Source organism: Lampris incognitus, chromosome 3 (assembly GCF_029633865.1).
Source record: "Lampris incognitus isolate fLamInc1 chromosome 3, fLamInc1.hap2, whole genome shotgun sequence".
Classification (NCBI taxonomy): domain Eukaryota; kingdom Metazoa; phylum Chordata; class Actinopteri; order Lampriformes; family Lampridae; genus Lampris; species Lampris incognitus.
In genome coordinates this window covers 98,460,869-98,479,649 of record NC_079213.1, presented here as the reverse complement: position 1 = coordinate 98,479,649, position 18,781 = coordinate 98,460,869, and the positions used below count along the sequence as shown (strand labels likewise).

Here is an 18,781-nt window from a genome sequence, read left to right as displayed (position 1 = left end):
GCTTTCTGCACCTTGGTGACTGTTTAGCTCCACATGAACCCACTGACATGGAGTCGAACATCTGCTCAAAGATCCCGTCCCCTTCTCTGACTCACATCCACATACACCCCCCCCCCAGACTAACGGATCATCTATCTATCTATCTATCTACAAAGCTGACTCTACATTGATGTATTGATTTTTTTTCCCTAAATTTATTTCTGATTTTTCCCTTTTTCTCCCAATTTAGTGGCCATCAATCCCTATTTTAGTTCAAACACCCACCCTTGTACTACATGCGTTCGCCAACTGCATCTCTCCGGCCGGCAGTCTCGAAAGAGCCGCCTCGCCACTTCCGTGACAAGGCGACTCCAGGCGGAACCACTGCTTTTTCCGACACACACAGACGCATTCATGTGACGAACACAAGCCGACTCCGCCCCCCTCCCGAAGACAGCATTGCCAATTATTGCTGCTTCATCGAGTCCGGCCATAGTCGGATCTGGTCCCCAGCAACTGCATCGACACAAAGCCGATGCTTAGACCGCTACACCACCGCGGACCCCGATGTATTGATATTAATGAAAAACAACACTCCTAAGGTAGGAGACGAAAGGGAAGTGGTGTTAGGACAAGAGTGAGGATGAGTAAAAAAAACCTGTTTCATGTTTTTTGCTAGTGGAGCCACCCCTGCACTCTTAAATCTTGTGTACAAGTGACTAATGGTGCATGCATAATACACTAAAGTGTGTGTGTGTTGGAGTGTTGATGACTAAGGGCTCGTTTGTTAACAGTACATGCAGATTTAGAACCTGAGAGGCTGAGTCAATCATGGCCTCCTGTTACTGGACGCCCACACCTATCCTCTCTCTCTCTCTCTCTCTCTCTCTCTCTCTCTCTCTCACACACACACACACACACACACACACACACACAAGAGGATGTCAAAGAAGCATTCTACACCAGTCTAGACAACATCCTGTCAGGCATCCCAAAAGAAGACAAAATCATCCTTCTGGGGGACTTCAATGTCAGAGTTGGTTGGGATTACAGAATGTGGAGAGGCTATTGAGAAAGAGGGAGGGTGTAGGAAACATCAACTCCAATGGGATTCTCTTCCTAACCAAGTGCAGAACAAAATCTTAATATTACCAAAACGCTCTTCAGACAGACAAACAAATTCCAAGTGTCCTGGATGCATCCTCGGTTGCTCCAAATGCTGGCATCTGAGCCACAGACAGGCTTAATGTACATCTAAAAAGGGCAATGACTGGTACAGATGGATGCTAGACAGGGAAGAAAAAGCATACATACATCAGGAACCAGAAATGTCTGAGACATGAGAGCTCCTCCAAGCTGCACTATGTGGACAGCCTGCCACCAGAGTATCCAGATGATGTCAAGGCACACTGGCGTTTACTGAAGACCACCATCTTGAACACTGGCCAAGAAATCCTTGGTTTAAACACAAAGAGAAAACAGGACTGGTTTGATGACAATGGTGAGGAAATTGAACATCTTATTTCCAAAAAACAGCAGGCTTTTTGTGCCTGGCAGAAGGACATCACATGCCAAGCCAAGAGGGACGCTCATTCGAAAGCCAAGGCCTTTGTCCAATGCCAGGCAAGGGAACTTAACAGAAGAAGGTGACACAAGGACTTTCTTCAACGCAACTAAAGCTGTATATGGACCCAGCTATCACGGATCCAACTCCCTCTTGTCTAAGGACAGACAAAAGATCCTGAAAATGGATGATAAGATCAAAGCCCGCTGGAAAGAACATTTTGAGGTACTGTTAAACCAGAGAACAAAGGTTGATAAGGAGGTCCTTCACAGAATTCCACATTCCCCAAGGGAGGCATGGGTGACCCCCGAGCCTGCTAGAGGTTCAAGATGCCGTCTCAACGATGTGGAACAACAAACCTGCTGGCCCTGATGGGATTCCAGCCAAAATCCTGAAGGCAGGAGGGGCTAACCTCCTTCAGCATATATTGTACATGTTCTCATCATGAAGATCTGGGATAAGGAGGTGATACTCACAGACCTCAGAGATGCACTTACTGTCATTTTAAAAAGGGAGATAAGACAGTGTGGAAACTACAGAGGTATCTCAGTCCTGTCCACAACTGGAAAGATTGCTTGCATTCTCTTCAAGAGACTCCTCCCACTATCTGACGAAATCCTTCCCAAATTTCAGGGTGGTGTCTGTCCTGCCCGCAGCGCAACTGATATGATCTTCACAGCCAGACAGTTACAAGAAAAATGCGAGGAACTAAAGCAACCACTATACACGGCCTTCATCAACCTTACCAAACATTTGACTCCGTGAACCATCAGGCCCTCTGGGCAATCCTGTCAAAGTACCCTATTCAGTCTTGATTGCAGCCATTCTCCACCTAATTGGTGTCCAAATCATCTATAGAACGAATGGCAAACTGTTCAACTTAAACTGTTTCAAGGCCAAGTCCAATATATTTTACACATCCCTCGTGGAGCTGCAATCAATCAATCAATCAAGTTGCATTTTTTATAGCGCTTTTCTAGCTTTAACAGCCACTCAAAGAGCTTTACAATTAATTAATTCTCACACACACACACACACACACACACACACACACACACACACACACACACCCACACACAAAACATTATAGCCGTCTTGTGGCAAGTTATGCTGCAATGCTATGCTGATGATAATGCCATTGTCAGCCACATAGAAAAAGATCTTCAGCGCATAAGTGATGCTTTTACCAGGGCATACACACTTCTCGGTTTGACCTTGTGCATAAAAAAAGACCAAGGTCCTCCATCAGCCCCCACTGGACTCCTCCTCCTCTGCACCCCCGCTAACAATAACAATTAACAGTGTAAGCCTTGAAAATGTGGACCAGCTCCCCTACCTTGGAAGTCACCTCTCCTCAAGGTCAGAGATCAATAGCAGGGTACACCGTCGCATCTGCTGCGCCAGTGGGGCTTTTGCAAAGCTCAGTAGAAGAGTCTTTGAAAACTCTGATCTGCCTGCAAAGACCAAGCTTCTGGTCTACAAGGCAGTTATCTTGCCCACACATTTATATGGTGTTGAGACCTGGACTACCTACAGTAGGCATATAAGAGTCCTGGAACCCTACAACCAGTGATGCCTGCGAAAAATCTTGCGTAGCAGCTGGAAAGAGAAGCACACTAACATCAGTGTTCTTGAGGAAGCAAACATCAAAAGCACTGCCACCAGTGTCCTTGAGAAAGCAAACATCGAAAGCACTGCCACCACCATCATTAAACACCAGCTGAGATGGACAGGCCATGTAATACGAATACCTGATATAGTTCCCAAAACAGGTCCTCTACTCAGAACTAAATGCTGGCCAACGAGCACCTAGAGGTCAGAAAAAGGGTTTCAAGAACAACATCAGGATCAACCTAAAAAAAAAAACCAATTCCACATAAACAGCTCTAACTGGGAAGACCTTGCTCAAAACAGAACCACATGGAGAAACAGTTTACATGAAGGAACCACATTCCATGAAGACTATCTCCGACAGGCTACCGGAGTCGAGCAGCAGCAAAGAAAGGAAAGAGTCCCCACCAAAAAGCCTTTCCTATATTGTACTTCCAGCACCTGACATCAATGCCCACACTGCAAGAAAGTTTGTGGTTCCAGAATTGGCCTCTTCAGCCACTTGAAGACTCACAATAAGGACCCCCCCCAGGACCATCATAGTCGACCTCGAGTGATTGCCGATGATGATGGTATGTTGGAGTGTAGATGACTAAGGGCTTATTCGTTAACAGTACAGTACATGCACATTGAAAACCTGGGAGGCTGAGTCAACCACGGTTTCCTGTTACTGGACGCCAACACCTATCCACCTATCCCCCCTCTCTTTCTCTCTCTCTCCTCTGTAAAAAAGAAAATATGGCAAACAACTTGTGTAGGAGGTTATGCAGACTGCTCCCATATCTTGTATCGAGTGTTTCAACTGAATGTGCCTTTGATTGTGACAGGGATGCTTGTTTGTGAAGATCAATGCCTAGGAGCCTGCTGTTGGGTACAGCAGGTAGTCTTGCGGTCCTGATGGCATTTGATCAGGTCAAGGCACCTTCCTCAGTATTTATCATTCATCATTCAACCCCTGGCCTGTGTGGCAGAACTGCAGGCATATCAGTGGATGACATGGCGTTTCTCTCTATCACTCAGAACCACAGGCACCAGATGTTTTGTGTGATATGTTTGCCAGCAATACACTGATGGCAGCTTGGCTTCCTCTCTACCCCTAGTTATTTCCATCACATCCTGCCCATCTTTCTTTCTGCAGATCACCTGCTCTGCACTGTGTAGGACAGGCCTGGAGACCTCCAACTATCTCTCTTCCTTAACCCTGTTTATGTTGCTCTTTTTGGCTCCCAGTCTCTCCTGGATTTTGTTTTTATAACCCATGCTTGTTCAATTGAACACAAATGAACATAAATCTTTTCCTACCGTAATTCTTCATTTTTCATTTCTTTCTCAAGTCTTACTTCTCTGCTTTGTCAATCAATCCTCCTCTCTCTCCATGAGCACAGCTGAGTGACAAGCTGTCCAGGCTGGCTCGGTAGGGTGTCAGCAACACAGTGAGATGGCCCACTGCAAAGTCCACACCACTTCTTCACTGTTAAACTAGCTCCCTGACAGCTCGATTTAGTACCGCAAAACACCACCACCCTACCACCAAGGACTCATAAAGCCTTGGAGGGATGGCAGAGGACAAGGGGATGGGGAAGAAAGAGCAGGGAGAAGTTTCAAAGTCAACCCTCCCATTTTTTCTCCATTCATTTTCCTCTTCTTGTACTGCTAATATCTTTATCCACCTCCCACATCCCCCTCAACGTCTGGCCTCTATCTTCATTCACCAGATTACCCTGTCATTCTTTCACTGTCTTTTTAGCCTTCCTTAAACCTCTTAGCTCTTCCCTCTATGTATTCATATAATGTCCCTAAATCGCCATATTTTTCTGAACCTTTCCACTTGTCAGGTTCCAGCAAGTTTTTTATTTATTTTTTTTCCCCTGGTCCGCCAGTCTGACCATCCTGGCCAAGGGGGATCAGCCAGCATCTCCCCTATGACTTGCCTCTTCTGTCGAATGCACACATTGTTCCTTTATGCCCACCTTACCAACACCATCACCACCAACCTCCCCTGTATCTCTTGCTAACCACCTTCACTACTTTCTCTGCAGCCCCCAGGGAAACTAGCAAACACATCTGTGCAGCCACCCCCCACCCCCACGTCACAATTCTCCTGGCACTGCAAACCTGTTCTCCTCCTGCTCCTTGCTCTCCTGATGTTCCCTCCTCAGCTGTATTTTTTTTTTCCCAGAGGGAGCACCTACTTTCCAGTGGGCTTTCACAAGCATAGTTTTCCACGCTCTGGGTGCACTTGATTGACTTTACTTTGCATGGGATGCTTTTAATGCATTCCTGTACAGCCTCATTTGGCCTAATAAATCTGCTTCACTGTAGTCTGGCAGTTGCATTTGTTTCCAGCTACAGACAGCACAGCTAACCTTAGTTTGTTTATTTTACCAAATCAGTCCACTGCAGCACAGTAAAGACTGACACCTTAGAGGAGCAGTTGATTGCCGCCTTGTTCCTTATTTATTGACATTTACTCACCTATTCTTGCCACCACAAATGATTCAGCATATAACACCTTTCCTCTTGCCTTCCTCTCCTGCCTCCCTGAATCTTTGTCACATACTTGTTCTTTTTTCTCGCCTTCCAGTTCAGTGCTACTCCCTAGAGTTCCCTGACCTTTTGAGAAGCAGGAGCAGGAGTGGAGGAGGTGCTCAGCAAGAAATCCAAGATTCACTTTCATCCACCTTGAAGAGGAAGGGCCTGGGGGCAGCAGAGTTGGACAAGAAGAGAAACTAGAAACCACATAAGTTTTTTATATTATGGAGACTACACCGTTATTATGAAGACTACAGCGTTTCCAGTTCTTACTCTTTGTCTCCCTCACTCTCTCTTTCTTTCTCTCTCATTGTTCAGCCACACAAGCAGTGATGGAAGATTCCTGCGGATGGAAGATTGCAGGCCCATAATAGGAGAGGAGCCAGCTTGTGGCTGTAATATCATCCATGAGATTCATTGGTACAGAAGGCAGGGAATAATCAGAAAGTGTCCAGGAGAGATGTTGGGGAGGCACTATAAAACCTTGACTCTATCCCATTAATCCCATTCTTCAGTAGCACATGTGTTGCACAGGATGAAATAGTAGGACAGAATGGCTACTTGCTCGTTCCTGGGACCTACCTCATGCTGTTTTCACTGCATGCTGCCAGCCAAAGCAATTTGTCTGGCAAGCACTTAGTCGGTGTGGTGCAGAAGGCCACACAGGGTCTACTGGGAGGTTTGCAGCACACACCCCTCCCCTTTCTCAATTCTTTTTCTCCATTCTTCCCTCCCTGTCATTCTGTCCATACAGTGCTTCCCCTCTCTTTCTTAGTATCCACTCATTTAGAAAAAGTACTCAGTAGCAGATTTCTCCTCGGCAGGGGTGTGTGTGTTCAGCTGGTTCACTTCTATGGCCTGCTGTTAATACTGTTATCTGGAAACAATCGTATGTGTGGTTGTGCAGTTTGTGTGCGTGTGTGTGTATCATTCATCTCCCTCCACAGGCACTGGCCATTCAAAGCTTACCTTTGCCAGGCACACACTGATAAGGTGCAGCTGATGAAACAGTTTTAGCTCTCAGAGAAAGAGGAATGCATGTGTTGTCTATTATTGACTTCCTTGTCCTTGAGAGGGTCCTCAACACCTCCTCTGTTCCTTCCTTCACCCCGGCTCCCCTTACTTGCTTCCTTTCCTGCTGTTTCCCCCATTTCCTAGCTACTCATCCTGTTTTCCCTTCATTCTTTTTTGAATTGTGTATGAATGTGTGTGTGTGTGTGTGTGTGTGTGTGTGTGTGTGTGTGTGTGTGTGTGTGTGTGTGTGTGTGTGTGTGTGTGTGTGAGCGTGTCTGTGCGTGCGTGCATGGTTCTTACATCCTAGTATCTTTCCTCCACTCTGAGTGGATGCTGTTAACTGGGAGGTCATTTTAGTCTGTCGCTCAAAGGGACAGTCCCACAGCTACAGACGAATCTCTCAGATACAAGGCCTCTTCTTATTAATTCCTTGATATCAGAGCTGGTACTGAACTGTAAATGCTGTCTAGTGAAAGAACGTGTAAAGGCATTTGAATGGGTGACTGTGATGACATTAGAATCACATCAAAATGGCAGCTGCAAAATTGTCCAAGTGTTTATTTGAATTTGCTTGGAGTACCAGATAGGTAGTTGACTGCATTAGCAACATCCAGATAATGACATGTAAGTAAGTGGTTCATCAGCGAAAAAGTACTGTATACCAAATTAAATGTTAACACTAGAACGACCGGGATTTCACTCCTACCTAAAATGACCATGGGCAGTCAACATGACCGCTGGTTTTTAAACTCTATAATCTGTATATATTCTATAACTGTCTATATTCTATAGTCTGTCTATATTCTATAACTTGAATAGCAAAATTGAAAAAGTGAAAATATTACCTGGAAAACAAAACAGACAACACATATTGCTAATCTAACAAACGTAACAAGGCCTATAACACGTGAAATTGAAAAAAAGAACTGAAAATAAATACTGAAACCGCCCCAAACAATGACCGGAACTTAAAATCTACTAGAACAACCGTGGGCGGCCCACAGTTTTTAAACTCTATATTCTGTGAAAATAAATACCCAACTGAGCTATTAATGCATTGTATATGTGAGTATGTCTGTTAAGAAACCACTGACACCAAAATTAACATTTAACAACTTTAATGCTATTTTTCAAACAATTCAAAATGGCCACTGTCCAACACCTGTAAATACTGCAATACGTTGGTGGTAGTCATGGTGCGTCTGAAACAGCGTCTGTAACCAGACATGCTGGCAATAATCAAAAATCAAGTTTAGACTATTTCTGTGCACTGGAGAATGCTAGTGTGTTTCTAGGCCAGAGCAATGAACGTCACAAAGGAAATGATGCGACCAAAACACATCATAAATAGTGACATGACGCACATGATCACGCGCAAATTACAAGCGGTCAAAATGACCGCTCATGGTCGTTTTAGGTAGATCTTATCATAACTTTTTTTTTTGTTGTTGGTGCAATTGATCTAAAACTCACTTGAATGCAAATACATGCAATTTTAGAAGAATTCAGGGTCTGTATTTTTTTCTACAAAGTTATTAAACTTTGAAAATCAAAAATGGTCATAATGACCGTCTTGGTTGTTCTACTCTTCCTTGCCTAAAACCCTCTAGTACTGCCCTTTTTGGAAAACGCCTTTCATATAACAATTTAACAGGGAACAGGGTAAAATAAACCCTTACATATTTGCAAACACCTTATAGTACTACTTGACTTGTCTGTGAGCCTGCACACATCACAGAGGAGTTATTTCCAATGCAATTTCACATGTAAAAAATAATTCAGCACATTGAAACAATGGGGGATCGGCTCATCCTGCACAGTATGTGCTGATGCACGAAAACTCCTAAATCCTATCTGTGCTGGAAACTGGGGATATGATCTCACTTTACTCAGTTATTTTAAAAAAGAAGACGGATCCGAGATCTGGATTAAATTGCCTCTTGAGGTGGATAATTTTGGCAGTGACTGAATCACAGTTGGTGTAGTTGAAATATGTAATCGATATGTGCCGTGTGCTGCATCCATTTCCCTCCCCTCTGTTGTTCTGTTTCTCAACTGTACTGTTTGTGCTGTCTCAGGCACAGCAGACAACCTAACACTACTCTAATCAATTTACCAGGCAGCATCGCTCTCTCCTCCTCTTTTATACTCTCCTCTTTTCTTCTCGGCCCCCTTTCAAACTCTGTTTTAATCCAACTTCTCTCTTTCTTACAACACATTACCCTTTTGTCCTGACCTAAAGCTTTCCATGTGTCTTAAATTACTGTGCGCCTCATGATCTTGACCTGTGCACTTCCACATGGTCTCTTGGTTTCACTGCAGGGCCTTACCAGGTCAGCTGGAAGCCATACTCTTTCAAGGAGGTGGGTGGGGGGATACTATGGTGGTCCTGTAGACTTTCCAGCTGGATTGTATGATTCTGCCCACACACTGTCTATCTGTCTCCCTCTCCTCGGGAACTGCAGCTCGATGTGTTTGCACGTCAGTTTTGTTCTTTATCAACAGCTGCAGCCTGATTAATCCCCTTTTCTGTGTGGAGAGGATGTGGATCGAAATCCTCTCACTTCGAACCTACCGGTCCTGAATGTGCACACACGCCTGCACAAACAAATACAAACAAAGCCCCTTGTTTTGTTTTTGTTTTCTTCCCCGTTTTTCTCCTCACTTGTATCCGGCCAATTACCCCACTCTTCTGAGCTGTCCCAGTCGCTGCTCCACCGCCTCTGCCAATCGGGGGGGGGGGGTGTGCCGCAGACTACCACGTCTCCTCCAACACATGTGGCGTCGCCACATGTGTTGGATCGTCGCCACTTTTCACCTGACAGGGAGGAGTTTCGCCAGGGGAACATAGCATGTGGGAGGATCACGCTATTCCCCCCAGTTCCCCCTTCCCCCCCGAACAGGTGCCCCGACCGACAAGAGGAGGCACTAGTGCAGCGACCAGGACACATACCAACATCCAGCCAATCGTATCTGTAGGTACACCCAACCAAGCTGGAGTAACACAGGGATTCGAACCAGAGAGCCCCGTGTTGGTAGGCAACGGAAGAGACCGCTACGCTACCCGAACACAAAGCTCCTTGTTTGATGGATGGACAGGGTGCACACTGAACCAACCGCAAGTCTGCGTGTGTACGTGTGAATGTGTTTTTTTTTTCTTCTTGCTTCTACCTGTTAGCCGGTGTGGAGAAGACGCCGAGGATGATGTCCCTGCCATGCATCCTGATTATGGGACTGGTGGAGTGGAGGAGATTAAAGTAGAAGTGAGAGTCCCCGGGGACCGAGCAGTTCAGGCGGGCTTTCAAAAAGGACGTCCACTGCTTCTCCAGAACACGCTGGGACCCACCCAGGTCCCGTTTGCAGACACGTGCCACACGGGAGACCACAACCTGGCCAAAGTCACACAAAGATATGTCTGTGTTGAACGTACAAATGCAGTGACTGACTACAAACATGAATTTGCACAAGTGTATGCACACATACATGTGTATACCCCCCCCCCCACACACACACACACACAAGAAGCTGCTCTTGAAATACAACTTGCATATAGCTCAGTAACTGAACTGAGAGGAGAGGGCAAGTTTCCAGACATGTGTCTCATCTCTAAAAATGCAGGATAAAAAGCCCCTTTTGACACCAGGGTGACGCCTTAAGAGAGCCATTTGCATGCTATTTGGATGCAAGCAAGATTGCATACAATCTGGAAACGACGTTTTGACAGATCATTGTTTTATAATGGTAAATTTAATGTCAATTATTCATGAAAATGTCAAGTGTATCTCAAAATTGCCTCTTTGAACCACCTCCCCCACAGAACAGTGATGCTGTCTGAGTATCCACTTATGGTGCTCTCTGTAAACACGCCAAGCCAAAAGCCTTGCACAAGCACATCTTCCAAAATGTGAATTGCTAATTTGTCAGGGAAAAAAAAAAAAGGAATCTTGTCATCCAGATTTTTTTCACAAGGATGTATTCCCAGTTATGATAAAGGATATTCTTAAGAGTGTATAAATAAGGGTTTTTCAGAGGTTAGTTCATGCACAAGTTGTTTGTACTGACTGTGATTTGCAGTAGATATATACACTCAAATAAATACAAGGATGAAAGGTAACCAGAGCTGTTAGAGAAACAGCTAACAACAGCAGAGGAACATTACATAGGTCGCCATTATAAAGCTTTCTTATTTTCTATCATCTCTACCATTAATTCATCTGAGTGAATATCTTTTTTTCTTTTTTGGATTTTTCCCAATTTTTCTCCCCAGTTGTACTTGGCCAATTACCCTACTTTTCCAAGCCTTCTTGGTCACTGCTCCTCCCCCTCTGCCGATCCGGGGAGGGCTACAGACTACCACATGCCTCCTCTGATACATGTGGAGTCGTCAGCCGCTTCTTTTCACCTGACAGTGAGGACTTTCGCCAGGGGGGCGTAGCGCATGGGAGGATCACGCTATTCCCCCCAGTTCCCCCTTCCCCCCCGAACAGGCGCCCCGACCGACCAAAGGAGGTGCTAGTGCAGTGACTAGGACACATACCCACATCTGGCTTTCCACCCTAAGACACGGTCAATTGTGTCTGTAGGGATGCCCGACCAAGCCGGAGGTAACACGGGGATTCAAACCAGCGATCCCCGTGTTGGCAGGCAACGGAATAGACCGCTACGCCACCCGGATGCCCTTCATCTCTGTGACTATTAAGGGTTTGGGAATTCGAATCATGGTTCTTATTCACGCGTCTTAACGTAAGACTTATGATTCAGCGTGGCTGAGCTCAGTGCAGCATGACTCATCTACCTTTTCCAGGTAGTTAAACTCCATGGCCATCTCTCTGAAGAAGAAGTAAATGTGAGGTCCCCACTCGACAGCGCTGACAAAATATGGCTCTAAATGGAAAGGGGGGGGGGAGAAAGAGGGCGAGGGAGATAGATATTGAGAAAGATGGAAGGAAACATAAAGACAGAGACCGAGGTGAATGAAATATCGACGGACAGTGAGCGAGAGCGTCAATATCGCACAGTGGCTCCGCTTGCATACACATCATTCACATCCAAGATGGGGAGGCAGAGAGAGGACAGACAGAAAGATGCACAGACTGTTTAATTTCAGTACATGGCCGAATAGGATTTCGTACCCAGCGATAAGCACATTACCTCCTTTATATATTTGCTACTTGGCTGTCACACTGCTCCACTGTTGCAATATTACACCTGGGTCTGGCTGCATCTCAAGTCTTTTATTGCACTTTTTTGTGTGTGTTTTTTTCATTCCCTTGTCACCTTTGTGTTTAATGGTAATGTGTCTTCAATGCAGACGGTCCAGACATGGTCTTGGGAGTAGCTAGCTTAACTGCAATGTCTCCACTGACCTGAACAAGAAAGGGTTTGTCAGCCCATCACTGGCAGTCTGCTGATTCAGGACTCGGCTAACGATACACTTATTGATCTTGCTGCTAAGCGAGTTGGACATAAACTCAGCCCATCAGATGCTGACAACAACAACAATGACGACGACAACAGCAACAACAATAACAACAACTGAACTTTTTTTTCTTGATTTTGAGATACTTTATTGATCCCTGTGGAGAAATTACGCTCTGCATTTAACCCATCCTAGCTGTGTAGCTAGGAGCAGTGGGCAGCCGCTGTGCAGCACCCGGGGACCAACTCCAGTTCTTCTTGCCATGCCTCAGTCAAGGCCACAGACAGGAGTATTAACCCTAGCATGCATGTTTTTGCAAACTCCACACTGAGGATGACCTTGGATGACCCCCCGGGGGTTCGAACCCAGGACTTTCCTGCTATGAGACGACAGCGCTAACCACTGCACCACCGTACCACCCACTCCGAAATAGTAGGAATGCTACTGATGGGAACAGATACTTGATACTGCAAAAGTAAAACTATCACCCACATGAGTAAATATTCAAATGCAAATGGACACACCCCTGTACACACTCTCTCTCAGTATGCAAAGAACACAGGAGCACATACATCAATAAAGGACACGGATGCGCGCGCGCACACACACACAAACAAACACACACACACACACACACACACACTTATCTGGAGGTACCTCTGAACCATTTGGAGTCATGTTTGACGGTGCGCAGGGCGGGGCTGTCCCCAAGGCTCCGGTAGATCACTGCATCAATGGCCAGGAAGTCTGTCACTGTAGCTGTAAACAGATTCCCCTCTGACACACACACACACACACACACACACACACACACACACACACACACACACACACACACACACACACACACAGATGAGTACGGCAGGGAGCCAGTCAGAGTAACAATCCATTTCATATAAACAGCTTAGCTTGAACCAATAAAACCGGAGCGAATAATGTTGTATTGCGACAGCACTGCATCATAAACATGACACTACTCACTAGTCAATAATGTGTGTGTAACAGATAATAGTGGCTGCCAACCACTCACGGAGAAGAAACTGCATTTCTGCTTTTAGCTAATGTTGGCTGATGGGATGATGGTAAAATAGTTGAGGCTCTCTGTAGTTTTCAGCGAGAGAGGACCACTTTATTTGATTACACTAAAGTGTTGCAATCCCAGGAAGTAAACAATGCAAGTGAGTGACTTTGGCATTCATTCATTCATTATCCAAACCGCTTATCCTTACTCAGGGTCATGGGGATGCTGGAGCCTATCCCAGCAGTCACTGGACGGCAGGCGGGGAGGCACCCTGGACAGGCCGCCAGACCATCACAGGGCCGACACACGCACACATTCACACCTAGAGACAATTTAGTATGGCCAATTCACCTGACCTATATGTCTTTGGACTGTGGGAGGAAACCGGGGCACCCGGAGGAAACCTACGCAGACACAGGGAGAACATGCAAACTCCAGACAGATGGTGACCCCTAAGGTTGGACTACCCCGGGGTTCGAACCCTGGACCTTCTTGCTGTGAGGTGACCGCGCTAACCACTTGCGCCACCGTACCACCCCATATGATATGACTTTGGCATATTGTCTGAAATAACACTGGTGGCTAATTTCTCCAGTGCATGTAGGGTATTCAGTAAGATATGCAATTCCCTCTATGTAGGAATCAGTCAGTCAGCCCTATCTCGTCTACCACTACTACCACTACTACTGGTCCAAAATGCAGCTTGGTACCAAGAGGAGAGACCACATCCTCCTGTACTGGCTGTTCAGAATTGATCTTAAGATTCTTTTATTTGTTTTTAAAGCACTGCGTGGACTGGCACCAGTTACATTTGTGAACATCCATGTTACGCTCCCAGTGTGGGAAGATGGCGGGGGAAATTCACATTTGCAGCGGCCTCACCCAGTACCGGTGTGGGAAGATGGCAGCGCTAATTCACGTTTGCAATGGCCTCACCCAGTACCATCCATGCAGTGTCTTTGTCCACACCTGCGTCTAAGTTTGTCTTCGTTTGATGGCTAGGAGAGCTGGCGCTGGATCAGCTGGGAGAGCTTGGTCTGCTGCGTCCTGTGGGCCCAGGGACCACTGCCCTGCCTGGAGCTGTGCCCGAAGAGGTAACACCAAGGGCGGTCCAACAGGATGTGGAAGCGGGACAGGCTAAGCTAACTGGTAACCCATGCAGACCAGCAGTTCCGATAACACCGAGGGCGATCTGGCGGCGGCCTCGCCTAGCCTTGACTGTGTTTTTAGTGTCGCCGTGTGGAGTGCGGGGTGTGTGTGTTGAAGGTGTCTGGCTGGGAGAGCTAGCGCTGGATCGGCTGAGGGAGCTTGGTCTGCTGCATCCTGTGGGCCCAAGGACCATGGCCCTGACCGGAGCTGTGCCCACGGAGGAAACACCGGGGGCGGTCTGATAGGACGCGGAAGCGGGGCAGACTAAGCTAACTGCTAGCCCATGCAGACCAGCAGTTCCGACAGTCATCCTGGCTGGCGTTCGTTCTCATGGACAGTGATTTTTTTTTTTTGCTTAATGTGTTAGTTTGGATATATGTGTTCTTGTGGTTTTTGGATATGTGTTTTTGTTGTTGTGTTGCACTGCTGTGGGCTGGGGGAAACGATGTTTCGTTTTATTTCATGTGCGCAAGTGCATGAAATGAAATGAGTGTTTCTGATTTCTGAAGTGTTCATCCACCGTTCCACCTGCAGACCCCTCAGATCTGCTGACCAATCACTGCTCTTCACTCCACGCACCCAGTTAAAAACCAAAGGTGATCAAGCATTTTCAGCTGTTGGCCCTAAATTGTGGAATAATTTGACACTAATAACAAGATCTTCCCTCTCCATTGATGTTTTTAAAATCTGTCTAAAGACCCATCTTTTTTCTTTAGCCTCTTAATTGTTGTCATGACAACATGCCTGACCACTCTGGCTTTTATTTGTATTTTTTTTTATGTTTGTGTAATGCTGCTTGGGTTATGATTTCACCAAGATACGCTATGCTTTTATCACTTTACTTGCTTCCTGTTATTTATGTCTGTTTTCATTTGATCATTCCTGTAGTTTTGTTTGATTGTAATCATTTTAATCTCTCTGTAAAGCACTTTGATCAATGAATGTCGTTTTTAAATGTTCTCTATGAATAAACTGACCTGACTTCAGTGGTGAAAGATCTGATTTTATTCTGTTCCTTCACAGAGAGTCACATGTAGAAACATTAGTATGACTACTGGAGTAAAAATAGCTGAGGTCGTGACAACACATTTTAATGCTGTTTGCTTTCAAGTTTGGGCTGAAATTGTGTGATGTGGGGGCATCCATGTGGCGTAGCGGTCTATTCCGTTGCCTACCAACACGGGGCTCGCCCGTGTTGCTTCCGGCTTGGTCAGGCGTCCCTACAGACACAATTGGTCATGTCTGCACGTGGGAAGCCGGATGTGGGTATGTGTCCTGGTTGTTGCATTAGCACCTCCTCTGGTCGGTCGGGGCGCCTGTTCGGGGGGAGGGGGAACTTGGGGGAATAGCGTGACCCTCCCATGTGCTACGTCACCCTGGTGAAACCCCTCACTGTCAGGTGAAAAGAAGCGGCTGGTGACTCTACATGTATCGGAGGAGGCATGTGGTAGTCTGCAGCCCTCCCCAGATCGGCAGAGGGGGTGGAGCAGCGACCGGGACGGCTCAGAAGAGTGGGGTAATTGGCCAGATACGCTTGGGGAGAAAAAGGGGGGGGGGGGAATTGTGTGATGTGGCCCATCCAGTGATTTATGTAAGGAATTAAATATCAAAAGAAATGTGTGCTCTTACCTGCAAATAAAGCTACATTGGCATGTTTGGGGTCATACGGGCACCTCGCCATCCCACTGACAGTTTCCCCAATCATCTCCAGAGTGTCCCCCTAATACACACACACACAAATATATGTGCGGGCATGAGCACACACAGGAACACTGACAATCAATGAAGTAAAAAAAGTATGAATGTATCTACAGCAACACAGTGGCATCATAAACACAAACCACAAGAGGATGGCAATTAGAGACAATTTTCATAAGTGCCAAATAATGATTCACTGGTGGCAATTATGTAAAACAACAACAAGAGAGTCACGCACTCATTCGCATATAGATGAAAAAAAAAGATCCACCCACTCTTTTTCTCCAACGCACACACACAAACGCACTCAAGTGCAGGTCCATACACCCACACAGTCACAGCATCGCTTCATGCATATCTAACTGCATACGCAATCTCTGTCACACTTTGTTTTTCTGCACACAGCGTTGAAAACACATTCATCTAAAAGGCAGCCACAGGAAAACCAGCTTAACGGCCCCGCCTAATTCTCATCCACAGTTGAAATGAAATAATTTATCGGTGTCGTTTCATTAAAACATGGCTATAAATAAAACAGTAGCTAGCATGGTTAACTAGTCCCCGGAGATGAAGACAGCCCATCAGGCAGCGACAGGTATGTTCTGCATTGTTGCAGAACGTTGTTAGTGGCTGACAGATAATGGGCCAGGTACGGCACATGGTTCTGGTGGTGCACCATGTTTGAAATGGGACAGACCGAAAATAACACTTATCTCAAAAGCCTTTGATAGCGAAAGTGGGATTTTCTTTTTTTACCCCATTCTCCCACTCAGCCGCCCTTGTCCCTCATTAAATATTCCACCCGAATGATGTGAAATCATCCGAGCAGATGATTAATATTTATGTGTAGTCTTTCTTTCACAGGCTTGAGATTGTTAAGTGTAATTGAGTGATACAGGAACTGGGCTGAATTTGGAGCAGGTGCCGCGGTGAAGGATTCAAGTATGTTTCTGCTGGACAGATGACTACCGAAAGCCAAAGTGGAGTTCGGCTTATCTATTTCAGAGAGAGTATTGAAGTCTTCCGGGCGGCGTGGCGGTCTATTCCATCGTCTACCAACACGGGGCTGTCCAGTTCGAATCCCCATGTTACTTCCGGCTTGGTCGGGCGCCCCTACAGACACAATTGGCCACGTCGGCGGTTGGGAAGCCGGATATGGGTATGTGTCCAGGTCGCTGCGCTAACACTTCCTCTGGTCGGTCGGGGCGCCTGTTCGAGAGGGAGGGGGAACTGGGGGGAATAGCATGATCCCCCCACACGCTACGTCCCCCTGGTGAAACTCCTCACTGTCAGGTGAAAAGAAGCCACATGTATTGGAGGAGACGTGGTAGTCTGCAGCCCTCCTCGGATCGGCAGCGACTCGGACAGCTCGGAAGAGTGGAGTAATTGGCCAAGTACAATTGGGGAGGAAAAAAAGGGGGGCTATTGGGACTATACAGAGGTTATTTGTGGCTAATTGGTTGAATCAGCTCAGTCACTAGTTATGGGCTGAATCTGTTTGTTTCTTCCTCCTTCCTCCCTTCTCTTGTTAGAGAACTAGGGCTGAACTTTTAACAGTAGATGATAAAAATAAACACACACAAACAAGTCTTCAGGGTTCTCTCATCTCGGCTCTGCACATTTTCTCCCCCCTTCTCTCTTTTCTGATTGGTCGTCTCCGGCTCTCGACAATAACAAGCGTGAGAGACCACTGAGTTTAACCAGTGAGCAATAATAACTAGCGTATCTGTGGAAAACAAAGCTTTGCAACGATGTTAAGTATCTTCTGGGAAGGGACGCGGCTTCAAGGATGAAAAAAAAAGTTTAATGAAGTTGTATCGAATGAAGCTGTTTAATTAATTTTTGACGTGATCAGCCTTACTAATTGTGCTGTGCATGAAAGTCCCTAGCTCCAGGTACAGAGATATTCAATTTATCAATGACATCACACCGGGGTGTCCGGGTGGCGTGGGGGTCTATTCTGTTGCCTACCAACATGGGATCGCCGGTTCGAATTCCTGTGTTATCTCCGGCTTGGTCGGGCGTCCCTACAGACACAATTGGCCATGTCTGCCGGTGGGAAGCCGGATGTGGGTATGTGTCCTGGTCGCTACACTAGCACCTCCTTTAGTCGGTCGGGGCACCTATTCAGGGGGGGGGGACTGGGGGGAATAGCATGATCCTCCCACGCACGACATCCCCCTGGAGAAACTCCTCACTGTCAGGTGAAAAGAAGTGGCTGGCGACTCCACATGTATCGGAGGAGGCATGTGGTAGTCTGCAGCCCTCCCTGGATCAGCAGAGGGGGTGGAGCAGCGACTGGGACGGCTCGGAAGAGTGGGGTAATTGGCCGGGTACAATTGGGGAGAAAAAAGGGGGAAATTCCAAAAAAACAAAAAAAAACAAAAAAAAAACAAATAAATAAATAAAACATAATACATGGCTGGACCGCTGACAGATGTGGGAACGAGCAGCACAGTTGTAATGGCAGGTTAGCGTGGCACAGTGTGCTGTAGCACTCACAGTATAGTTGGCACATAGCGGGTTGAATGCGTTGGTCCCACAGACAAACAGGCCGCCTTGTCTGCTAAGCAGCACCTTCATGAAGTTACGGCACTCGTCCTAGAGAAAAAAGAAAGAAAGTGAGCAGGGTTGGGGGGTGCACTGAATAAAAGAAAAGCAAGATGATCAAGTGAAAGCAAAAAAAGAATGGATTTACTTTTTGCAGGCTGATTATCCCAACTGCAAGTTGAAATGAGGCTGTTGAGATGCCTAACGTGTAGAATTATCAGACCATTACTGCTGTCAATCAAAC

At 46.3% G+C, this 18,781-nt stretch overlaps 1 protein-coding gene across 1 annotated transcript in view; it reads right to left on the bottom strand.

Moving 5' to 3' along the window:
- The window catches only part of sema6bb (sema domain, transmembrane domain (TM), and cytoplasmic domain, (semaphorin) 6Bb), a 171,025-nt gene that overhangs the window by 46,388 nt on the left and 105,856 nt on the right, over positions 1 to 18,781 (bottom strand). The window contains exons 6-10 of the mRNA XM_056276002.1: positions 18,490 to 18,588; positions 15,919 to 16,009; positions 12,777 to 12,896; positions 11,496 to 11,584; positions 9,872 to 10,089 (exon numbers count right to left, since the gene is read on the bottom strand). Coding sequence (XP_056131977.1) covers positions 9,872 to 10,089; positions 11,496 to 11,584; positions 12,777 to 12,896; positions 15,919 to 16,009; positions 18,490 to 18,588 — 617 coding nt within the window. The remainder of the gene's footprint in view (positions 1 to 9,871; positions 10,090 to 11,495; positions 11,585 to 12,776; positions 12,897 to 15,918; positions 16,010 to 18,489; positions 18,589 to 18,781) is intronic.